Source organism: Triturus cristatus, chromosome 10, assembly GCF_964204655.1.
Source record: "Triturus cristatus chromosome 10, aTriCri1.1, whole genome shotgun sequence".
Classification (NCBI taxonomy): Eukaryota; Metazoa; Chordata; class Amphibia; order Caudata; family Salamandridae; genus Triturus; species Triturus cristatus.
Window position 1 is genome coordinate 1,173,502,165 of NC_140593.1, and position 26,288 is coordinate 1,173,528,452.

At 45.4% G+C, this 26,288-nt stretch overlaps 1 protein-coding gene across 4 annotated transcripts in view; it reads right to left on the minus strand.

The window, feature by feature from the left end:
* Window positions 1-213: 213 nt before the first annotated feature.
* Window positions 214-26,288, minus strand: part of LOC146796902 (uncharacterized) — a 59,989-nt gene continuing 33,914 nt past the window's right edge. For all 4 annotated transcript variants that reach the window (XM_085630256.1, XM_085630254.1, XM_085630255.1 and 1 more), the window contains exons 2-3: window positions 2,995-3,045; window positions 214-1,907 (exon numbers count right to left, since the gene is read on the minus strand). In XM_085630256.1, the coding sequence (XP_085486382.1) occupies window positions 945-1,907; window positions 2,995-2,997 (966 nt within the window). In that variant the 5' untranslated portion in view covers window positions 2,998-3,045 and the 3' untranslated portion in view covers window positions 214-944. The remainder of the gene's footprint in view (window positions 1,908-2,994; window positions 3,046-26,288) is intronic.

The window sequence follows — 26,288 nt, forward strand, 5'->3', positions numbered from 1 at the left end:
GGTACATTGAATACCATGTACTTGGGACTTACAAGTAAATTTAATATAGCACTAAGATGTAAACCAACTTTACCATGTTTTCAAGCAACAGCAGAAATACTTTACCACCGATTAGCAGGGAAAAAGTGCACAGGGTGCTAAAGGCCAACAAAAACTGGTTCAGCAGATGTCCACATGAGGTTAAGAAACAAAATAAGACATTCAATTATCAAGTCATTTTTTAAGGTTTACTTACAGAATTTATAAGTCTCTAAAAAACATCCCAACAACCATTAATAACATCCATGCCTAGTCCCCAATTACAACCCTCTCATCTTACATAAATCAAATAAGATGCAAGACCCGCGAAGAATTGTCATAACGGTAACCACTTTGTAGAACCTCAAACCTCCTTTCTTAAACTGTGCATGTTGTTCTAAACCCATTTCATTGTCCTTGTCAAGGGGGTAAAAGATAGAGAACATCTGAGGCAGAAGCTCAAGAACAAATGAGGCTCTGCGATACTTGTACCTGTAAGAAGAGAACACATTCCTTTTAAAAGGTAATAGTGGATGAGCGAGAATAGTAAAAATAATGTGTTGTCCAAATTGTAGTAATCCACAATCTAGTGCATTCCTTCCACATACAGACACTCAAGTTTTGAACATTAATGTAAATAAAGGAGAGTGAGTGTTAACAAATATTTATGTACTACAAATGCCATCTGACCTACAATTCAGGATTCTGTGTAGAGGATGGCTGGGGTCTAGGGCCAGTCTCACACAGCCCAAGAGGCATTGGATAGTTTTGTCCAGCTTTATTGGTTACAGTAGAAAACAGGTTGACATAAAATGATGCTTTTTCATCTTGGTTACAGTACTTAACATGTTACATAGATAATTAAGAATGGCAGTCCGCCATGATGGAATGTGATGCGAGAGAAGGCTTAGTGCAGCTCTTTGGTGTTACAGGATGTTACAGGGGTTTTCATCCCGTAGATCTTCTTGCTTGACCTCCAGGGTAACATTGTCATACACCAGACCCTTCCACTTGCCATTCTCATGTGTGATTACAGAGTTGCCATCTGCCCTCACCTTTTTCACAGTGGCCGTGAATGGCACCTCTGCATTCTCTTGCTTGGACACCACCAAGTGGGCGGTGGCTCTCCTGTTTGGAAGCACATTGACGGTGGAAGACCTTTCCTCTCGGATGTTTCTTCTGAAAGGAGCAGTCTTCTGGTATGTGCCATTGTAGGAAACGGTGCCTTCAATTCCCAGCAGTGTAAAGTTGAAGGTACTCTTGGAATCCATACCCCAGGCCCTGGACCAGGTGGTCGTGTCCACAGTTTTCATCTCCCACGTCAAGTTGAAGACATGGTTCTGGGGCATCTCTGTTCGGTTGACAAAGGTTTCCTTCTTTACAATGCATGTTTGACATTTGACTTTGGAAAGGCTGCCAAGGTCCACTTCAGTAATTTCAAATGCTGGGCACAGCAGATCTCCAAGCACAAGCCTGAAGCGGCAGCACTCATCTGGGTTCAGTCGTGAAGGCTCAATATAATGGTATCGATGGAACACGCGGCAGAGGAACATACCATTAGCAGCCTTGAGGGCTACTTTCTCATCTTCATAGTAGGGCTCAAATTCACACAATGCATCAGCAGCAGGGCAGTCTGGCTCCAGAAAGCAGACACCATTGGGTGGGACAGAGCTCAGATACAAGCCTCTGTAGTCCTGCAAAAGAACCTTGCCGGAGGGCACCAGGGACAGTTGGAACTTGCAAGAGGGGTCTTTCTGCTCCACTGTATGGATAACACTACAGGATAAATCTCCATTGCAGCTCATATACATGTCATTGTCAGTTATGAAGGCTGCCCCTTCCTCAGTATCGAGGAATACTTCCAGAGCTCCTAGACCCCTTGTCATTACCTGAAAAATAATTATAAAATCAGATTACATTTTGTTTCAATACTTTAAGGCCACTTCCCTACTGTCCTATTCCCAAAGGCTACGAATGGCAGAGAGTTAAAATTGCATTTGTGAGAAACAGCATACACCCATAGTAGTGGCTTCGGTTTGGGTGCAAGGGGTAGAAGAAGGGGTGCACCAATGCAGATGCTGAAGGAGCAAGGAGGCAATACTGAAAACAAAAAACAGACAACACCTTGCCAAACAAATGTATTTGACCATCAAGCTTCAATGCAAAGTAATGTTTGAGGCAACCAGAAGCCAATGTTTGCTTTAAATGTTTACTTCCGCCCCAGGAGTGTGTGTGTGTGTGTAAATGTGCAGCTATATATACACACACGCACACACACACTAGTTATATATACACACGCACACATATCTACACACTTTGCATTTGACCTTCGCAGATGGCTCCCCCAATTGCATCTGTGGCCCAGTGTTTGCTTCATCCCCTCCCTCCCAAAAAGAGTCACACCTAGAGACCCCGAAGTTGTATCAACACAAACAATAAAAAACTGAACAGGTGTTACCAGATCTTTCAGAATGTACACTGAATGAATTAAGGGATGTCCCAGGTGTAAGAAAACAAGATTCTGGTATTTGCAAGGTACCAGCTCTGAGGGATGCTGTGTTCGAGCGTTCAATGATCCCACATGGTGATGAGATTATGGTGCTTGCAGAGCAAGAAATGCGGACACAAAGACAACTACACCATTTGTAGGGTATAGAATACTAGTCAAAATAAGGTCTGGCAAGTTGGGAGTAGGAGGGGCGGTTGAGAAGGAAAGTGGCAAATCCCATGGAAACACATATGAAGGTAGTCAAAACATTTGAATCGTGCAAACATTTAAGCTGTAAATGCCCACCTTAGAAAAAAAAAAAAAGGCGGCAATATGAACCATAAGCCATTCGCTACATGCACTTTGTGATGAGCTGCACAACAAATAAGCTCATGATTTTGTTTTCTGGCTTGAAGCGGGAAGTGTGGGAGATGGGGAGGAAAAAGGAGGAGAGATGATCATTACAGGCAGAGAGAATTGAAACATACCATTTTGATGTTCGACGGCGTCGCTTAACAGCAAGCCCCCTTTGCAGAGCCCTGTGGAACAAATTCAAGATTCATCAACCAGATTTTCTCCTCAAAATCTGGACCACCAACTACATCAAACATTAATTCTCACACCTTTCATAAATTATCGCTAAGACATTTAACAATACAATCATTATTGAGAAACTGCACTGATAATCAGGAGTCTGTCAGTGATTTAGAAAATGCTCCAATACCTAGATTCATCAGTCTCTTACCACCCATTGTCCCAGCCAGCACTGCCAATGAATGACGGTACCAACACCACTACTAACCATTGCACCCCTACAAGAGTAGAAATTCAGATTATTCCGGGGTGGACTGCCAAGTCTAAGCTGCCCTGGCAATTTTTTATGGGCAGGCCCCCACCCTGAGGGAGAAGAGTGGGGGGGTGGAGAGGGTGTACAAGCATGAAGCACTGCTCATTAACGAAACCGCCACCACCAGTAGTGCTGCTTTTGTTACTGGGGTAGATATTGCAGCATCGCCACAAAACTGGCCCCCACCTCTCCAAAACTGGCCCGACCCTTCCAGACTCCCAAGCAAACGCCCGATACCTGCTACGACAAGTACAGCCCAGAGAATATTCCAGGCCACCTAATACCATAACAATGGCATGGACAATAGGAATTATTCACTTTTAATGTATATTGAATTATTAAACATTGTTGTACTTAGCTCAAAATTGGAAAAACAGCGTCACTGTGTGGTGACTGTCTTTAGAGTGGTGCTGATCACTGGAAACCATCGGGCAATGATCCGCTCCCCACCCAAAACAGCCTAAATCCAGTGTTCATTATATAATTTTACTTACCCCGATATGTTTTCTTGCTCAGTCTGACGTAATACCCACACTGAATGTTAAACCATAAGAAAAAAGAAAAAAGACTCAAGACACAATTAATGCCCAAACTGGATGCATGTTCATCAATGCCTGGAAAAAAACATCAAATTACTCCACCCACTTTAGTCTCACTGATCTAACTCCAACAAGTCAAATAAAAATAAAATTTAAAAAAGTGCAATGAGCCAGGTTCCTCTGCCAAAGAATTTAAACTATATTTGCAGGATTGGCTATCAATCAGAAATGCAACCTAAAAATTAAGAGTGGGCAATCAGACACCACTTAATGGCAGAACTCTGAAGTTTCATTGTGACCAGAGAGAGAATGCAGGCAGACACAAATGCTCATACCAACCAATAAAACTAATAACACACATACACATACATACATACACACCTTTCAGCTAGTTGTCTGTATATGTGGCACTTTCTTCATAGCTAGTCAGGGTGAGTAAAAAAGTTGATTCACTAAGGTAAGTTACAGTTCAGTAATTTGCACATTTGAGTAAGCTTATCACTTTGACTATTGACCAAATCAGAGTGTAAAGTTATTCAAAAGTGAAATAAGCGGTGGGGTTCAATATATGAGTGCCTGTTACTACTGCTAAATTAGTGGTTAGTCCAGCCCCACACACAGCCACTGGGACTGCAACACCATCCCATGGGGGGGGGGGGGGGGGGGGGGGGGGGAGGGGGGGGGAGATAATAAAATGAAATGAAATTTAAAAATAGTTAAGAATATTGGTATTTATTTTAACATGTTAAAAAATATATAAACACATTTAATTAACAATGTTGTTTATGTAAAAGTTTAATTTATGTAATTTAAAAAATACAATTAACTTACTTCTAATTCTATCGATCACTTGAATAGGTATCAAAGCATATTCAAATATCTCTCCTTATGGGGGAAATTCAATTATAAGTTTATGTCTCTCCTTTTTCACTCGTTTTTTTCCCCTCACGTCTATCTCCCCTTTCTCTTCTTCTGGGTATTTCCTCCGTTTTCTGTTTTCCCCTCATTTCAAGCTCCCCCCTTCACTCTTCTTCTATCTCAATCTCCCCCTTTCACTCTCCTTCTGTGTCCTCTGTCTTTCCTCCACTCTTTCTTGCACTTTTGCTGCCATATTTGCACTTTTCTCTCTCTTCTTGCCCGTTTCCTTTTGCCTTTTTCAGCCTGTTTTCCCCCGCCACTGCTGCCCCAGCAGCCACTCTCCCCCAGAAAGACCAGTGCAACCGCTTCCCAATCCAGCTCCCCTCCCCGCTCCCGCCTCCCAGCTGTCCAGCCCTCCCCGACCCCTACTTAATGATGGTCGCTGCACGGCTGCGCTGCCGGCGCGCAAAAGGAAAGCCCATCAGCTGCTGTCTGCGACCCGACTGTGACCAGCACCAGGAACCCTGGATCTCTGCACCGCCAAAGCTACGACCCAGCAGCACTCCATGCTCTCAACCCAGGCCGCAACAACAACTGCAAGCTAGCATCACCAGCTGACACCCACGAACCCTTTTGCTGTCACCGTTGCCGGCACACCTGCAGCACCGCCAAGACCACGGACCCATCACAACCCACCCACAAGAACACAACCGAACCGAAGACCCTGCAAAGCATCGTTCTCAATGTCCGATCCCTCCACAAACACCACCAAAATCTGCGACCTCCTCAACGGCACCACCCCGGACCAACACCACCTCGGGACCGGACATCGCCATTCCCCATGGAAACTAGATCTCCAGAAAGGACCGCACCACCCGCCCGGGAGGAAGAATCACCATTGTCTACTAATCCACCATCCGCCTGAGCACACTCCCCGACGAGCCCACAGACCTGATGGAACACCTTCACTTCAATATACTGGCCAGCCCTACCTCCACCCTCAAAGGAACCCTCATCAACCGACCCCCTGGACCCCGGGGACTTTTCGCCAACTCCATAACTGACATCATCTCCCCGTATGCCATCGCATCCACCAACTACACCCTACTGGGAGGCCTCAACTTCCACCTCGATAACCAACTGGACCCCAGCACCACATCCCTCCTGGACATCATCCGACAACATTGGACTCCGCCAGATCGTAACCGAACTCATGCACTCAGCAGGACACACCCTCGACCCCCTCTTCACAACAGGAAACTCCCATCACCTTCAGCCACACCATCAAACTCCCATGGATTGACCATCGATACGTCCACTCCACCTTTAGAACACCCACCATCCACAGACACCAGCACCTGCTTCCACAAAGAAACTGGACCAGAATCACAGATGACCAGCTAACCTCATCACTCAACTCCACCGCAACCATCGCGGAAAACGACAACCCCAACACCGCAGCCCGAACCCTGCACAGATGGATCTCCGATGGCGCTAACACCATAGCGCCCCCTCAAGAAAAAAAACAACACCCACGCCAACAAAGCTAGATGGTTCACCACCGAACTTCGAGAGTCCAGACGCACTTGCCACCGCCTCGAAAAGGCCTGGAGGAACACCAAATACACAGAATCCCACAAAAATTTCAGAGCTGCCACCAACGCCCACCACCAACTCATCAGAAAAACGAGGAAAAAAAACGATTGAAGACAGAATCTCCACTCATGCACACAACAGCAAAGGACTCTTCAACATCATCAAGGAGTTCACCCAAGCCACCAGCGAGTTCACCGACATCCCTCCCTCACAAGACCTCTGCGACAAACTCAGCACCTTTTTCCACCACAAAATCAAGAGCATCTACAAAAACTTTGACAAAGACAACCAACAAAACTGAACCCTCAGCAACCACCCCCGACACCTTTAAGCCAGCGATTGACAACTGGACAGCCCTCACCACCAAAGATGATGAAGTCAATCCACTCCGGGGCCCCCGCAGACCCCTGCCCCCACCACATTTTCAACAGAGCCGCCACCACCATCGCATCCATGATCTGCCACACCATCAACCGCACCCTGGCAACCACCTCATTCCCCGATGACTGGAAACATACTGAGATCAACCCCCTCCTGAAGAAACCCTCGGCGGACCCCACCGACCTCGAAAACTACAGACCCATCTCCCTGCTCCCGTTCCGAGCGAAGGTCACCGAGAAAGCCATCAACAGCCAACTCGCCACATTCATTGAAGAGCACAACATCCTCGACTCATCCCAATCCAGCTTCAGAAAAAAACAGTACGGAAACCGCCCTCCTCGCCGCAACAGACGACATCTGCACCTTACTGGACAAAAGGAGAAACAGCAGCCCTCATTCTCTTCGACCTCTCAGCGGCGTTCGACACAGTCTCTCACCGCACCCTATTGCACAGACTCCACGACGCAGGGATCCAAGACAAGGCCCTCTAATGGATCCGCTCCTTCCTCTCTGGCAGAACGCAGTGGGTCAGACTCCCCCCCTTCCCTCTTGGACCCTATAGTGGAGAAGTGTGGCTCACTGGTTAGAGCAGGCAGACCCTGAAGCAGAGGTCAGACCCGGGACCAGGGTTCAATTCCCGACGCGGCAGGGTCTTGAGCTCAAAATGTCCATGGACTCGATAATTCTCGCTTCGGTGCCTGACCTAATCATGGGTTCACACTCTGCAACTCTGGGCATTAAGCTTGCTTAATCTCCACAACGGCCCCCTGCGGCGGGATGCCTGACTTTCACCTTGGGGATGCCCTGTAGGGGCTATCTCACAGGGAAAAAGCCAGGACGGGTTCCCAAGGCAAGCGCGGAGATACCCCTTCGGGGGTCGATTCAGGCGCTATATAAGAAACATAATAATAATAATAATACTAATAATAATAAAAACTCATCATGGGCCCAAACCCCAACGCCGGAACGACACCTGGTGGCCCCACCCGCCCTCGGAAGTCTGCCCACCTCCATGGACCATGCACGCAACCTGGGAATCCTCCTCAACTCAGAGCTCAAAATGAACCGCCAGATCAACTCTGTCTCGTCCTCGTGCTTCCACACCCTCCGCCTCCTACGTAACACCTTTCAAATGGATCCCCCTCGAACACAGGAGGACCGTCACTCACGTTCTGGTCACCAGCAGGCTCGACTACAGCAACGCACTATGCCGGAATAAACAAAAACCTCGCCCGGAAGCTACAGAACATCCAAAACGCCGCAGCAAAAGACTGGTCCTCAACCTACCAAGACACTGCCACATCTACCAGCACCTGCGCTCACTCCACTGGCTCCCCATCGAAGATAGTCACCTTCAAGATGATAACCCACGCTCACAATGCCCTCCACGACACCAGACCAGCATACCTGAACAGCCGACTCAAATTCCACGCACCCCAAAGGACCCTACGATCAGCCCAGCTCTCCTACGCTGTGGTCCCCCGCACCAGAATGACCAGATCAGGAGGCCACTCCTTCTCCTTCCGCGCGACCAGAGCCTGGAACGACCTTCCGCTCCACCTCAGACAGACAACATTGCTCCCCATCTTCGCAAGAAACCTCAAAACCTGGCTCTTTGACAGACCCCCCTCCTTGATGGTCTGGAACCTGTAAACCCCCCCCCCCAGCACCTTGAGACCCTTACGGGTGAGTACTCTCGCTTAAACACAGGATTGATTGATGTCAATTAAAGAATTTTTAAAATCAACTGAATTTCTCAAATCAACTAAACTTATTTTCCCTCTAGGATTTCACACGCAGAAAAATGTGGAGAACTCCAACCCAACTGAGGAATCTCTTTTTGGTAAGGTATTGGGGAAAATTGTAAAGAAAAAAAAATCCTACAATATTATAAATGTTTAATATCAATGTAATATTCCACATAATTTAAATGTCAAAAGAAAAAAATGCAACAGAACGATTACCTTTATCTTGAAAAAAACTATTTATGTACAAAAATGTCATTTTTCTAAATAATAATAAATAGCCCATCTAAATAAGAATCTTTCAATATGCTGTAGTAACTAATAAATATTCTATTTTGAATTTATTTAATTATATTTAAACAGTTATACTAATTTAAAAAAAAATTAACAACATATTTGGAGTTTTAAAAAGTAATGTTATATTTTGTATTAAAATAGTTTATCCATCAATTCTAAATAATTAATGCATCTTAAAAAATGAATTCTATAGGTGGGAATTATTTAATTTAAACAAATAAAATAATTCTAATATTTTTCCATTCATTAGTTTTAATTCAAAAAGAGCTGTAGCTTTTGTTTGGTCTACATTGTAAAATTATAAAATGAGTAAATTCATACTGAAATTAATAATTGTAATATTTCTTTTCTAGTTAAATAACCTTAATTTTCTAATACTTTACAACAATGATCTCATGCCAAGACTGCAGAGTCTCCCAATGGTAAAGTATAGGAAAAAAGTTAACAATTCTTTAACTCAAAAAGAATGTTAATATTTAACATATTTTAATTGCAGAACAAAAATAATATATATATATACTAGAACACTATTAACCCCTTCGCTGCCAGGCCTTTTCCCCTCATGTGCCAAGCCCTTTTTTGGCTATTTGGGGTAGTGCACGCTGAGGCCCCTGTAACTTTTTGACCACATAAGGTATCCACGCCAAATTTGCGTCCTTTTCTTCCAGCATCATGGGGATTCTAAAGGTACTCAGGGTTTGTGGATTCTCCTAGAGGGGTCACAGAAATTAGCCAAAATACAACAAAATTTTGTTTTTTTTCGGAAAAACAGGCTGCAAATGAAAGCATCTGGGTTTTTCCCTGCAAATGTTATCAAAAAAGGGTTTGTGGGGTTGAAATCACAATTTTCCCAGCTTTTCGGGGATACAAGACTTTTGTCAGAAACCCAACATTTTTTTACACAGTTTTGGCATTTTTCTGGGACATAGCAAAATGTTGCTATTTTTTGTGCTTTTGACCTCCTTCCAGTTAATGGCAGAAATGGGTACAAAAGCAATTACGGATCCTGGAAAGCTATACATTTTCGAGAAGAAGACAAAATTCTGAATTCAGCAAGGGGTCATTTGTGTAGATCCATAAAGGTTTTTTTATAGAAACTAACAGTTAAATATAGGATAAATTGACAATTATTTGAAAAAAACAGCCTTTCGTGTCAACGTTTTCACCTGTAACTTCTTCTAATTATGACAGCTCTTTGAAAGCAATATACCATTACATCCGCTGAACATTATTGGTTGTGGGAATATATAGGACTTGTAGGTTCACCAAGAACCCGACGAACCCAGAGCCAAAAACTGAGCAGCAACTTACAATGGTTTTTTTATTATGTACCGGGTATATAGTAAATATTCTGTAAAAATGTGTACATGGAAAAATCGGTATGAAAGACACCTATGTATTTCTGAAATGGGAACAAAATATAGAGTTTAGAAACAGTAGATATTTGCACATTTCTGAAATTGGGAATACTCATACTAGCATGAGAATTATCAGTCATTTTTTAGAATGACTTCTTTTTTACACAATATCTTTCATTTGGAAGGCAGAAATGCATCGAAAGTCAATAGATAATAACAGTTCCTTTACAAATCTGAATTACCCTAAGTCTCCCGATAAAAATGGTACCTCACTTGTGTGGGTAAGCATAGTGCCCGCGACAGGAAACGGCGCAAAACGCAACGTGGTCACACCTCAATTTCGCAGTGAAAAATGACCCTTTTTTGGCAAAATGTCTAGCTGTAGTTTTTGAACCCTAGCTCTGCGGGCACCTTGGGAAACCTAGCAAACCTATACATTTTTGAAAACTAGACACCCGTGTGCTTCCAGGGAGGCATGGCTTGCGTGGATCTCCCAACGTTTCCTTACCCAGAAGCCCCTGCAAACCTCAATTTTAGCTGAAACAAATATCACATTTTTCACACATTTTTGTGTGGGAAAGTTGTGGCATCACCGGGCTCACTCAAATTTCCCACCACCCAGCGTCCCCCTGGGTCTCCCAATAAAAATGGTGTCTCACTTGTGTGGGAGGCCCAAGTACCCGCGACAGGCAAGGGCCCAAAACGCAGTGAGGTGACATCAAAATTGCCTATCTCAAAACCACCTGGTTTTGCAAGGGGGATCACTTGGGTTTTTGGCCCGGTGCTCGGCGGCCATCTAGGGAAACCTACAACACCCATAAATTTCTGAAAACTAGACACCCTAGGGCTTCCAGGGAGGTATGGCTTGCGTGGATCCCCCAACGTTTCCTTACCCAGAATCCCCTGCAAACTAAGGGTGGGCGTAGTTCGCGAAGTAGCACTTCGCGAAGCTACGCAAAGTGCAGTTCGCACTACGCGAGCTTCGCGTAGCACTTCGCGAACTGCGTAGTAACATGTTCGCACTGTGCAAGATGTTGTTTTCAATGATTGCACAGTGCGGACAAGCAACCGGCACTGTGCAATCATTGAAAATGGCATCTTGCACAGTGCGAGCTGTAGTTTTCTGCTGCTCGAGGAGATTTTTACTCGAGCGGCAGCTTTCTCAAGGCGAACTGGTAGTTTCTCATCGCGAGCGGTCGCGAGCATACGAGACACCTCGCAATGAGAAACCTGACCTCCTCGCATTGGGAATCTCGCCGGGATGTCATTTTGCTTGCTCGCGGTCGCCAACTTGACGTTGAGGACCGCGAGCAAGCAAAAAATGACCGCAAGACTACGCTACGCGTGTTCGCACTGTGCTACGTGCAATTCGCGTAGTGCGAAGTAGCGCGAACTTCGCAAACTTCGCGAGCGTAGTGCTTTGCCCAGGCCTACTGCAATCCTCAAATTTTGCTGGAAAAAAAAATCACCTTTTTCACACATTTTTGTGAGGGAAAGTTGTGGCATCACTGGGCTGACACAAATTTCTTACCACTCAGCGTTCCCCCGGGTCTCCCGATAAAAACGGTGCCTCACTCGTGTGGGAGGCCCAAGTACCCGTGACAGGCAAGGGCCCAAAACGTAGTGAGGCGCACTACGTTTAGGACCCTTGCCTGTTGAGGTGCACTACGTTTTGGACCCTTGCCTGTCGCGGGTACTTGGGGCTCCCACACGAGTGAGGCACCGTTTTTATCGGGAGACCCAGGGGAACGCTGGGTAGTAGGAAATTTGTGTCAGCCCGCTGATGCCACAACTTTCCCACACAAAAATGTGTGAAAAAGGTGATTTTTTCAGCTAAATATGAGGTTTGCAGGGCATTATGGGTAAGGAAACGTTGGGGGATCCATGCAAGCCATACCTCCCTGGAATTCCCCGGGTGTCTAGTTTTCAGACATGTGTGGGTTTGGTAGGTTCCCCTAGGTGGCCGCCGAGCACCGTTCGAAAACCCAGGTGACCCCCCCTTGCAAAACCAGGTCGTTTTGATGTAGGCAATTTTCATGTCGCCTCAATACATTTTGGGCCCTTGCCTGTCGCGGGTTCTTGGGCCTCCCACACGAGTGAGGCACCGTTTTTAAAATCGGGAGACCCGGGGGAACGCTGGGTGGTAGGAAATTTGTGTCAGCCCGGTGATGCCACAACTTTCCCACACAAAAATGTGTGAAAAAGGTGATTTTTTCAGCTAAATGTGAGGTTTGCAGGGCATTCTGGGTAAGGAAACGTTGGGGGATCCACGCAAACCATACCTCCCTGGAATCCCCCGGGTGTCTAGTTTTCAGAAATGTGTGGGTTTGGTAGGTTTCCCTAGGTGGCCGCCAAGCCCGGGGCCAAAAACTCATAGGACCCCCTTTGCAAAACCAGGTTGTTTTGTGATAGGTAATTTTGATGTCTCCTCAATAGGTTTTGGGCCCTTGCCTGACGCGGGCACTAGGCCTACCCAAGCAAGTGAGGTACCATTTTTCTATGAAGACTTTGGTGAACGCAGGGTGGGTGGAATTTTGTGGACCCACGCAGATTCCAGAACTTTCCGACAAAGAAATGTGAGGAAAATGTGTTATTTTGAACACATTTTTAGGTTTGCAATGGATTCTGGGTAACAGAACCTGGTGAAAGCCAGTAAGGTCACCCCATCCAGGATTCCCCTCGGTGTCTAGTTTTAAAGAATGTACAGGTTTGCTAGGTTTGCCTACTTGTCAACTGCGCTAGGGCCCAAAATCCACAGGTATGCACATTGCGAAAATAAATTCGGAGCCCAGTGGGCTTTCTGCCGCCCTGGGGGGGGAAATCGGGGAAGGGGGTTTCATCCTGATATGCCCCTAAAGGGGCAGAAAGACTGTGGCTATTTTTTATGGGGGTGGGGGCATTGGTATGACCATTTTGGGCAGCACCCACCCCCACGCATAAAAAAAGCCTGCGTACTCGCTGGCACCTACTGTGCTTTCTGCCCCTCCAGGGGGCAGATCAGGGGCCACTGCCACCATCTTCCCTCCCGGGGGGCAGAAAGACTGGAATTTCTCTGGGGGTGGGGTGGGGTATTGTCATGCCCATTTTGGGGAGCCCCTAACCCAACAAAACAAAAAAATCAATGGTTTCTAGTGGGCATTCTGCGCCCCCGGGGGGGCCAGATTGGGGGCTACAGCTCCCATCTGCCTCCTGGGGGCAGAAAGACTGTCATTTTTGTGGGGGGGGGGGGGGGGGGGAGTGGGGGCATTGGTGTGCCCGTTACGGGCAGCCCACACCCTAAAAACAATTGCGCAAAAAAAATTCCTGGTGTTTAGTGGGCTTTCTGCCCCCCCCCGAAGGGGCAGATTAGGGGCCAATGCCCCATTTTCCCCCCGGGGGGGCAGAAAGACTAATAATTGGGGGGGTGGGGTGGGGGCATGGGCCTGCCCAATTTGGGCAGCCCCCAACTCTATTTTTCTTTTTTTTACAATTCCCTGGTGTCTAGTGGTCTTTTTGCCCCCCGGGGGTGGCAGATTGGGGGCCAATGCCCCATCTGCCCCCAGGGGGGGCAGAAAGGCTGTAATGGTGGTGGGTGGGTGGGGGCATTGGTGTGCCCGTTTCGGGCAGCCCCCACCCTAAAAAAAAGAAAAGAAATCCCTGGAGTCTAGTGGGCTTTCTGCCCCCCCGAAGGGGCAGATTATGGGCCAATGCCCCATCTGCCCCCCAGGGGGGGCAGAAAGACTCATCATTGGGGGGTGGGGTGGGGGCATGGGCCTGCCTGTTTTGGGCAGCCCCCACCCCTATTGTTTTTTTTAAATACATTTCCCTGGTGTCTAGTGGGCTTTTTGCCCCCCCGGGGGGGCAAAAAGACTAAATAATGCCCAAAATAAAATGGGGGGAGCAAAGGCCCTTGCCCAAGGGGCCGCTCCCCCCTCCCTGGTGTCTAGTGGGTGGATCCCTGCTTGGGGATCGCCCTCCTGTGGCGATCCCCAAGCAGGGATCCACTGGGGAGGGGTACCATTGGTAAGGGGAGATTCTCCCCTTTCCAACGATACCTCTCCCGTCTTTATATGTGCTCAGGGGGCTGAGATAGCCCCCTGAGCACGTAGAAAGTGAAACTGAAATGAGCCTCTTGGCTCATTTCAGTATCACTTTAACTGTAATGACGTCGGCGCGACGTGCGCGCCGGTCGTCATTACAGTGAAAGGGGGGGGGGGGGGCCCTCGGGAGCTGGGGAAGCTCTTCCCCAGCTCCCGAGGCTATTTTGGCAGAAAGGGAATCCCCTGGTGCCCGCACCAGAGGGATTCCCTAGGGAATGCCTCATGACGAGCTGGACTCGTCATGGGCACAGCGCGACTGTGCTCCATGACGAGTCCAGCTCATCATTGGCATACAAGGGGTTAACGTATTTAATTGTTAATTAAAAATGTATTGAAAGGAAAATATTAAGGAGAAATAATCTTAAATTTAAAAAAAATCCTTTAAATGGGAAAAATGTTAACCTGCATTTACACAAAGTTACTTTAAAATATTAAAAACGACCGTCAAAATATTTTTTTGTACAAATAAGGAGTTCTTTTTAAAACAAATTCACATGAAATTATATTTATATTTTTAACTAGTTTAACTAGGCCTGGGTGAAATTTTAACTACGCAGGAGCAATTGCAGTAATTGTGTGTTGTTCAAAGCCGGTTCACATGATTATAAGTAATAAGGCACAAAAATCCTACAGCAGGAATAATTAACTCGGCAAGAGGTTGCAGCTGCTGCAGTGGTTTGTGTTCTGTTACATTTGACACTATTTTGCAAGTTCTGGTCTATTTTGGACACAAGGGTGCATTTTGTGCGAATAAATGGTGCAAAGCGCTGGGTTACACTCTTCACGTAATCCTGTGTAATCTCACATACTTTTGCCGTAAATGCACTACTGTAAATTATGCCCACCACTAATTTAATATTTCCTATGGGATTTTATTTTGATTCTTTACATCCATTGTTTCGATGGAGAGTATACCAGTGCCAGTGGTTGGCCCTGCATGGGGCTGGACTACTCACTCAAAAGTATAAAGTACCCAAAAGTCTAAATTACCATTGTGAATCAGTCCCTATGTATCATCATGTACCCAGAGTCATTATAGATTTGGGACTGTTTTTCCAACAGCTCCAAAATCTCACTAAAGTGCAAGCAAAACGTCTTGCTGATCTCAATCTAAGATTTCACTAGCTCTCCCCTCAGGGTCACCACTGCTTCTATGGGGTCTCTGATCATAAATGCAAGGCAAGAAAACACCCTGCCTCGGAATTTCGTCAGGGCACGCATTCCCTATTAAGGGGCCGATTACGATCTCGTCCGGAAAGCATGCCTACCGAATTAGTCTAGGAATGCTTTCCGGGCGACTCTGATCGGGTGAGTTGGACTGAGCTATTTGGATATATCTGCATACAATTTGGTCAGACTCCCATCGACTTCAATGGGAGCCTGTGTTCCAAACAAGAACACAGGCTCCCATGTTCCAAACAAGAACACAGGCTCCCATTGAAGAAAAGGGTGGCTGGGGAAAACCTTGCACCCTGTGGCAGGCACTCCATGATGCCTGCCACACTGTGCATGGTTGGAAAGGGGGGGGCCTGCTACGGGACTCCAAAGACAGATTCCAGCAGCTGATTTGTTCCAGAGAAACCAAAATCGGTAGGCTGTCCGAATCCATCATTGTAATTGCTCGCTCGGAAACCGAGTCCATAGAGCTGTATGATTCGTCTCCGAAAGACGCAAGCTGTCCGAATGCCTTTCGGAACAAATTCGGACAGCCCTACCGGTTTAAAAGCATCGTAATCAGTCATTGGGAACTGTGTAAAATTCAGTCAGAAACAAGGGTTCTAAATCGGATTCCGCAAAGCTGAATCAGATTCAGAGCACTTCGAACAATCGTAATCAACCCCATAGTCTAGTGCACATAACCCAGTCAAGGAGGGTTTACAGTTCAGCTGCACCCATGTTAACTGGGAAGTGGTATAAGCATGCCACACTGAAGTGACCTGTAGGGTATGCGTGTCTGCTTCTTTCATCGATTGCTCCATGAAGAAGTTAGAGCATTTGACCTGCCAGCAATGTGTGAACCAGTCATTCCTCCAGGAAGAGGAGCATGTTAGGGCAGTCTAACAATGTGAATGTCAATCAAATGCAAACGTCGCTCCAAGTCTTCAAACCTCATGCACAGTTGATGAACCTAGATATGAAGGGCCTTTATTTGTGACTGTGCATCTTTAGAAGAGGGACATAGGGTGGCCATGGTAGATTCACTTTCAGTAAACCCCTTTCAGCTTTTTATGGTCTGCACGCAAGATTCCAGGAGCTATGATGAGAGCATCCAGCTAGGGTTCCAGCAAGGGTTTAATGCCCTGGATCTATGCAAACTTTCCAGTGTATTCTTGGAGCATCTTCTCTACTGTTGTGGTTGTGTAGGACCCTTAGGCCTCATCGACCAAGATACTGTCTCTCCCACCATGACATGCATTGCCCCTCCACTCCCCAACACTCTTTGGTTTCCCCATCGTACATTGTGTGGCCCTTGTTGCAACTATCTGATCTCCTTTTATGTGAGGGTGAGGGCAGAGGGACATGGCTGCAAGGTGCACTGATCTGGGGTCTACAGCAGACAAATTGCACCCCTGCAAACACACCAAACCAGCAGTAAGTTAGTCATGTGAGCTGGGGCACAGAGGGTCAAGGAGCATAGACAAGGAAGGAAGATTTGCCTCCAATAGCCCCCCCCGTCCCCCAGAGCAGGCTGCACACACAGTGCCACCAGTACCACGGCTGCTGGAGCCAAGATAGCCGCAGTACCAGGCAGAGAACTGCACCGATCGAACAGCCTGTGCTGCTGGTTTCTGCCTGGAGAGACTGAGGTGTAGGGGATGCTGGAAAATCTAGATGGTAGACGAGTGGCAGGAGATGCCGCACTGGAGGGTGTGGTCTCCAAGCACTGCCAGGCCACACCCATGGGCCAGAAAAGTGTTTAAAGCCTGCATCAGAAGCTGGGGTGATTTCAGATGGGGCAGGGGAGTCTCAGTGTCCAGTGCTAGGCAGGGGGTGAAATCAGGATGCACTGCAGGAAAAGTCACGTGGGGCTGTTAGCCAGAGCTCAAAACACTTTCTGTCCCAGCCACCATCTTGGCCACGCAGACTGCCTTCATCATCTAAACTTGACCATTTATTTAAGGAATCCAGTGTAGAAAAAGTAGTCACCTAACTCTGGTACTTCTATGACATACGAGTCACAGCATGGCTATTGGATTTACATGATGTCTTCTCGGCCAAAGGAGGATCTGAGAGTTTGTGCTTTTGATTATCACTTAGTAAGAAAGCACCTCCAGCTTCAGTATGCATCGATTGATGCCCGAAAGAAGTTAGTGACTTACGGTTAGTTATTGTGCTAAGCGACTGATCCACAGTGCATTAAATCAGAAAGTTTCAATGGTAGACAGAAACCGGTTAAGATGAATCGAGAGTAGTGAATTTTGTTCAAAACCAGTCTAGATACCCAAAAATAAAGAAACTAGTAATTATATACCTAGCAACATGTTTGCATTAGAGGACATTGAGGAGTCATAAGAATGAAATAGCAATTAGTTGAGCCACTTTCTAGCTATATGTGATTTGTGGGATGACTTTGAAGGACTGATGTCCTAAGTAGATTAAACAGAAAATGGAGATTTCAAAGAGAGAAGTGTGCTGGGGCACTCTGCGATAAGCCACACAGTTTATCAACATATAAAGCTAGTTTTTCAGGACACAAGGGGAAACAATGCACACACCAGACATCCTATTATAGCTAAAGTGAATGGTAAGTAAGCAGCCCTAGGCAAAAACAGTCAATTTCCCTGGCTCAGCAAGGCAAGCAATTAAGGCGATAATGAATGGTTTGCAAGGATGGAGTGAGGATTGCTTGTTCGCTGGCACAGATCTATTCCAGACTGATGGGTCCTAATAATATAGTGATACCACATAAACAGGCGATTGCCTCACTGTTTGGTAACCATACATTTAACTAGCCCTGAAAATATAGCTAATAGATCTCTGCTACAGTATGGAATTCAAACTTAAATAACAAGCTTGTGTTTTGTGTGCCCATGAGAGCAAGATCTGTGGTGGTATTTATGTTCTTGTTAATTAAGGAGAAGATCGTCTGCTGACTAATACCAAATTTGACCAGAGTACGTCAGGCGCTGGTGTTTCTAAATGTAAATTCTACAGAAATCCACTGCTCCAATAGGCATGTGGGCCCAAAATACTGAAAAATAAAAGCAGTGACAAGAGAGAAAGTGTCTGCTTTTCTTAATATAATATGCAGGACCTCAGTCAACCAAAGGCACCTCCTGAGTTAGAGCAAGTCGTACTAAGATCCAACAAAATATAGGTCTTTATAAAGTTGCTAGCAGACTCTACAGCAGATTGGTTGACAAGCTGGAAAGCCACTCATGCTGGAAGCATGAAAATGCCAGAGGAGGAGGTGTCATTTTGGGCACATGGCATCTATGTTCACTAAAATCTACTCTGGAAAAAGAGTGGCCTGTTGAATTAAGTGAGCTAAAAGTCAATATTTATATCCTAAATCTTCCTGAACCATCAGTATTGGTGTATGCAGCCATCCTGCCGACTCAAAGTGGCTCCTCTGGATCCCTGGCCACAAGTGGTCATCTCCATTCATTATAAGAGGAATAGTATGGTGAACAATTATAGAGGATTATGAAAGTAAATGGTTGCTTTTCCCTTTAAGGTAGGAGTCATGAAATTGTTAAGAACTTACTGTATTGTTCCATTCAATCAATAGTTTCTGCAGAGGTTCATGGACATCAATCCTCTCCCTGTCTAAGTGCAATGGCAGAAAATTAAAAGGAGAGAAAAAAAAAAGAATTTTTTTCTGGATTAAAGAAGAGTGAAGGATCTTCTGTCAATATTGCCACAATGTACTGTGATATGTAGACAACCATGAGCACTGATATTTAGTATCCGAGAGGTAGATGAAGAACTCTGTACTAGCACCCATTATTATCTAGAAAACCAGATCACTGCTTTGATTCAGGTCCAGCTTTCTAAAGCAGAGACCAGGCACACAGTCTGTAGAAGCTGGCTGAAAATACTATACATATTCATCCTTCCTAACGACCCAGCTCATTATTGCACGCACAACAGCAGACGTGGTTCCCAAGAAACAGAGGTCATATTTGTCCCTCCTTATTTGCCCCCAGTTGAATGGTTTCCTTTTGCTTCTGCCGATTGTGGACACTTTGTAAAGGTGCTCACCCCACCGCATCCATTTCAAAAGTGGGAAGGAGAGCACAGAAGAGTTCAAATGCAGAACCTCAAGTTACCCATTGAGAGATTAATTGGGAGAGATTATAATACAAAGGGCCCGTTTCTAGCAGCTGTTGCTATAAAGTCACTGACTTCTCAATTGAACTGGATTTTTAATAGTTATTAAAAATTCAATTTAATGGGAGTAATCAGATTTTTAATAAATGTTAAGGAAAAGTAACTTTTAAAAAAGTGACTATTTTCCCAACTGAAGTTCCTGGAGGCAAATTTGCAATAATTCTCCTGTAAATCTGAGCCAGTGTCGACCCCGGGTAAAGGCGTGAAATTCCTCATAAAAGAACACAATGGGCTACCCTGACTGGGTAGAGGACACTTCACTCAACTCAGAAGAATATGCAGGATGGGGGCTACGGGCATTCGGTCAACACCAGTGTCAAAACCGTCCTGATAGATCTGTTGAGTCACATGTAACACTTTGGCATACTTTAATGAGAGAGAACAGGATGCCAGCACAATTCTTGCATTTCCCCGGTCTCTTGCTGAAGCCCCATTCTTTTTTGTCCTACCAGTCTCTGGATTATTTGTGGGTACAGTTCCTGCTTCAATCTAGATATTAATATAAGATATAGAAAGACAAGTGAGTACTATAGAGTGCTGCCCTACACACCCTGCAACCCTCATAGCCCAAGTTTAGCGAGGCAGAATAATTTTGCCCTCTTAAAAATTCCCTGACAAATGGCATTTTGGGTTTGCTTACAGTAAAGTAAACCGGAACTACTGAAAAAGTGGGTAGGCTTGCCCCCGGGAATTTATGCTCCATTGGTTAGGCAGTGCCCAGTACTCACTTCCACCACAAGCTGAAAGGCTCATATATGTGGCATCCAAAGAACCCTCTTCTGAACTTTTTCTGGACCTACAGAAGAGGTTTTGACCTGCTGTCTGAGTTGTGTGGAGCTCTGAACATTTATACCTGCTCCCCCTATGTATCCAGGGCAAAGAAGTGGATTCCAAGGCTCAGTTGGCCGACCACCTGTGTAGTGTAAGAGTCACAAAAAGCTGCAAGAGACATTTTCATACAATTCCCCACAGACCAGTGACAACTGGAACTTGGACTGGATTTAAATGTTAGCCTTTGCCAGACACCAAGAGAGTCTCCAGGTGCCCCTGCCCCATAGTCCCAGGGGGCTTAGACGTGTACTAATGCTATCATTTGGGCACCAAGAAAATGTTTGAACATGTGGCGTGGCTTCGGAGCCAAAGAAGATGACCGCTCTTGCGCGGAGCTCTTTGACGGGGTCGGATCTCCTCCCGGTGTATCTTCCACCTAGTTGGACTCCACAAATGCTGGCAATCCTACATTAAGCCCAGCGCTACAATTTGACCTGCCTTTAAAAGCCCAGGGTGAGCACTTTCTCCATTTTACTCCTCATTTTCAGACGCGCTCGTTTTCATGCTGCCTGAATACTTTTTAACGCCTTTATTAAATCTTAACCCTATTCATGCCATTTGGGGAGTGCTCATATGTAATTATTTTCCAATGATGTAAATCTTCCTCCGTCTTGGCTCTTTATATGTTTTTGAAGAAAATTAACGGCAGCACTATTTTCCTTGTCTTTTGTTGCAGGGATTCTGCTCATGCACAGAACTATGCGCAGGAAATCAGGACCTCAGTGAATTGTGGTGTACCAAAAACTCACCTCAGTACCCAGAACCCCTATCCGACCAGCATCAGTGTCCCATTCGCTATCCGTATTATCTCGGAGGTCCCAATGTATAGGCGACCCAGAACAAGTGACTTAGAGTACTCCCAGGAATGGTGGGAATCAGAAATACCTGTTCGTTATTATTCTCATATCAGTCCACAACAAGAGTAATCAGAGACACAGTAGAGTTTAAAAGGTTTATTTTATAAACTGTGTGTCCTAAGATGCAGTACTTTGGCTAACATAAGCAGACAAATGATTATAATTAAAACCATCAGCATTGTTACAATACCATACAAAATGAAGGGCGAAATATTACAAATGACAGTGGAATACAACTACCTTCCCTTAGCTAGTAGGCCAGTATTATTAAACTAAGAGAAGGTCTCTAGGCTTGAATGGGGAACCCCATACCGTAAAGATCAGCTTAGGTGAATCACATCACAGGATCAGCTTTGCTATGCGCCTGGAAATGTTCTTCTCCAGAATGTGTTTCCAACGTATGCAAACTGTAATATTAAAGGCTCTCGACATTCAGGTATTTGCAGCTGTGTGCATATTATGACTAGACAGTGGGCCGATCAACCTGGACTCAAAAACATACATTGTCTGGCGGCTCAGAGTGTTTTGCACACAATGTTCAGACCAAGGTCGCAGTGCAGACCAAGGTCGCAGTGCACGTCTAGGGATGTGAACAACAGACAGTTCTCATGTGAAGAAAAGGCAAGCAAGCAGTTTTCAAATAACATGTCTCTGCAGTGTTGTGTGCAAAAAGCAGCAAAAGTGGCAAGATGGCTTTCTAACATCTAACGCGCTTATGCTAACATAGCAATATATGCATCTAAATTGCTGCCTTCACTTCACCCCCCCTTGATCGGACCATGAACAAAAAGGGATACAAAAGGGAACGCAGAGTTCAAGTTCTTTAGAGCGTAACCAAGTGCATGTATTGCAAAACCAAAAATGAAGGGGAAAAAAAGAAAATGGCAAGTCAATACATCATGTAAAGCCTCAACGAGCCTGTATGTAGGAACACACACGAAAAATGTGCGGTTTGTGCAAGGGAAGCTGGACGATAATCAAGTTAATCCATCAATGTGTAAGCACAGTAGGTAGCAACAGCTTCCAAAAGTAAGTCATTGGAACAAGTTGCAAAAGTGTCCGCCATCCAGTCTAATAAGGTAAACGAACAAACATGTTCTTCGACCACTGGAGCCTCCAGAACATTCAGAGGACAACTGGCGTGTTCTTCCAAATAACTTTGTGCCAAGAAGTCTTACGCTGCCGTTCCGATGTCCCAAATCCCTAGGACTCCATGTGCCGCTCCACAGGCCATAATCCTAACACCAGAACAGTCCAACTCATGAGCCACTAATGGACTCATCAGTCGATCATAATCCGGGGCAGGAGACACAGAGTTTGACAAGCAAAAATCCAGAGCCCATTCGAAAGGACAATCTAGGCAATGAAAAACAGGTTGTATGCATGTAAAGTAGGCAAACCGGAAGGATAATCCATAGGCTATGCTCAGGGTTGCCAGTGGTAAAGTTCCATAATATTCAAGCATCCGGTTACAAAGATGGAGCAGCCGGGATAGGCTGTCGTGTGACACAAAGTGGGCAGCCATTGCGCAATATACAGACCAACAGCAGCACACCAGCCGCGAGGGCGAGAATCAACGGGAGCCCTCCAAAGACGCTGGAAATGATAGAATGTAAAAAGGCCGGTATCACACCAAAAATAGTTTGGAAGGAGGTCACGAGGCCGGAGCCCACAATTTTGAAAAAATGCGCCAAGCCAGTTGTTGACGAGGCGTTAAATATAGTTTGAATCAGGGCACCAAAATGAAGTGGGAGATCAGTATTTAAAAGCGCCTACACCTCGGTACGGGTGTTGGCTACGTGAAGGACAAATGTTTCACGGGACAAAGTCAGAGCGACTTCTTTTTGAGACAATAGAGCCCTTATTCTACTCATCTTGTTGAACTCTGCTTTCAAGGTTGGAATGGAAGGCCAGATGGATACATCCAGCCGCCCATGCGGGGGTGGGAAAAGGACATTTTTACAGCAGACTACTCTCTGTGATACAGTCACAATTTAGGGAATTCCCACTAACATCCCGCAGCAAGCCTCGTTATTCAAAAGCAAATAACTACAGTTAGCTAGCAACGTGAAAGAAGGTGTAATAGCTGGCACTGGAATCCCTTTCAGGACACATGCTAAATTAGGCGCTTGCACATTGCACGCGCCATGCAATTGGATGCGCCTACAGACTACAGAGTGATCAGGTGTGGAAGAGCATTCCTCATGCTTCAATAAACTTCTTTACCTTCTCTCATGCACCTGTATGTAAATGGGAGTGACCATACTTCATGCAGGAAATCAGTGCCCAATGGTTCATATCTGCCTAGGGCATAATGTTTCATGCACGAACTGAATTGAAACAAAGTAAATGGCAATGTGATTAACCCGTGGATAAGCCACACAGCTGAGTTGAATTCGGCCACTGAGAAAGGCAAAGGTTCTAACTTTTCAATATGCAGTAATGAGTATGTTGCATCTTTCATGGACATGAATTGTTGTTTCGCAGTTAGATTAAAAGGAAGGAATAACGATGAAGTATTCATGTAGTCCCAGGGGACTTTCCCAGCTTTTAACGTTTGCAATGTCCATGCAAACTGCATTATAGAACGCAATTGATTCTGACCATGATACAAAACAGACACATCATCCTGCACGATATCAACAACAGATGAGATAATATTATCTAATATGTAAATTCTGGAAGAAAGGGCGTTAATGCTATTATCTATAACAGCTAGCACTTTTTCCATATTGGCTTGATCAATAGCTCTCAATCTGGAAGCAGCTTCAATTTGTGATAATTTCCAAACCTCGTTATAAATATCATACACCCATCCTTTGGACCTGCCACCCACAGGACCCTTAACAAAATCATTCAAATCTATTTTGTCATGTAATTTAGATAAATGAACTTTAACAGATGCCAAGGTGGAGTGTTGCAGCCAAGAATGGCATAACTTCCCAACTGAGTAGGTAGTAACAGAATGAGAAGATTCAAAGCGGGGGTCTACGCGAACCTGCGCATACCCAGGCAGCAGACCCAAAAAAAGATGTTGACAGGAATCTGAGCTTGTCTGCCAAGTCAACCATCCTTCCGAATTTAATTTGGAAATATTGAATGATGTGTTAGTAATGTATGACTGCAACGCATCAAGGGACAGATCGGTAGGATTATCCCAATGTGGATAAGCACCCAGATCTGGAATAGAGGGGGAATTCAGCTTTTTAGAAGTAGCCAATCCAAAACAGGTCGTCTGAAAAATAGTTGAATTAAAAAACAAGTGGTTCGGGATGAGGCAGGCACGATGCAAAGCTTCTGTTCCCTGTACCCGCCATGGTTTAGTACCCCAAACAGATTTAAGATCAATAGTACCTTTCCACAGATCATAACCCCTGACCGCTAAATCATCCATAAAGAATTTGGAATACAATAATTTAGTGTGCATCAGCCTAACCTTCGAGGCAGACTCCGCTGCCATTTTAAAATAATAGGCGGCAGGTTTTGAAACACTAAAATAGGCAAATTTGTTCACCAATGTGCTTGAGCTGCCCAACATTGGCATAGGACAATGTTCCCATTGTGTATAATTTACAAAATCACGAAACGTATTAGCTTTATGTAGGAAATGAATGCCATAATGTTGTTAGCAAAACAAATCTCCGTAATTAGCAGTGTCTAAATACAAATCTTCAGCATCAAAAGCGGCATAATATTTCAAATCAGAGAACAGTGCTTTTATTGCCTGAACGTCCCAATCATCAGAGCGGATTTTTTTTTAACCACATCACCCATAGAAACACGAAATACATTTGGAACATTAATAACCTCAGTGGGTCCATGAATTTGAAATTTAACAGCATCCCACGCAATCCCATCTAACACAGGCCAGGCAGTAATATTCACAAAAGTCTGGTCTCTCTTCATGATGTGTGATGAGGAGTGGGGGGCCAAAGTTCCATCAATTAGCATTCACAAGACGAAAAAATACCACTACAAATCCGATCGACAAATAAAAAAAATACATATGAGCATTAGCCAAATGTAAGTCCAAGGGGGAAATCAAAAAATGTCTTGTAAAATCAAACAGCAAAAATAGAAACTTTTGATGGGGCCCTGGAAGTCATGGAGTTAGTATCAAAGGAGAAACGTGGCTGGGTAACTGCGGTTGATTGTAAAATATGTAACGTTACATCTGCAGGATAAGCATACTCAGTATCTTCAGGTAGACCAACAGCCGGTGGTAGCAACAAAGGATCAGTAACTGTATGCATCTCGATGGCAACATCAGGCATGGTGGTAGGAGCCGGAGCCAAAACAGAATTTCTCAGCATCGCAGGGCAAGAGACTGCTGGAGTCATACTAAGAAGAATCGGCCACTCGCGGTAGTTTGACATTGTCAATGGAGATGTACCTGTTATCCTTGCGACCAGGAAGTGGAGGTAAAATGACTGTTCTTGTACCCTGCACGCCAAGCACTGGAACCGGGGCACGATAAGAGGGGCCGAACTACTTCTTGTTCTCCACCTTCTCACGGACCAGGTCACCAACTGGAGGTAGCCAGCCGACTACCGGAATCTGAAGTTCAGCATCAGATGTGGAGGGCAAGTGTTCCTTCGCAAGACTATCTCTAGTCTCTTGTAGACTCTGTAACACAGCACAGTGATCACCTACGTCAAAGTGTGCGGCAGACGCCGCCATGTCTAGACCAACTAGGTCCGGGACAAACATGTTTATGCCAAAGAGCATCATGTATGGGGTCCGCCCAACCAGAGACCTTCTAGGGAGATTATTAAGTTCACGTTGGACGTTATACAAATGGCCTAACCAGTTCCAGCCAGTGCCTAAAACCCTAGCTGTCAAGGATTACTTTAAGTCACGGTTCATCCACTACACTATTACCCTCAGGTCGGTATGGAAACGAAAATTTGACTTGGACCCCCAAATTTTTCATGGCTTCTTTGTACGCCTTAGAGGTGAACGCAGGGCCCTGATCAGAATGAAAGGTACCACACGCAAAACTTACCACAAAGACACGCAAATCCCTGATGACAGTACGGGCGTCAGCACTCCTTTGTGGC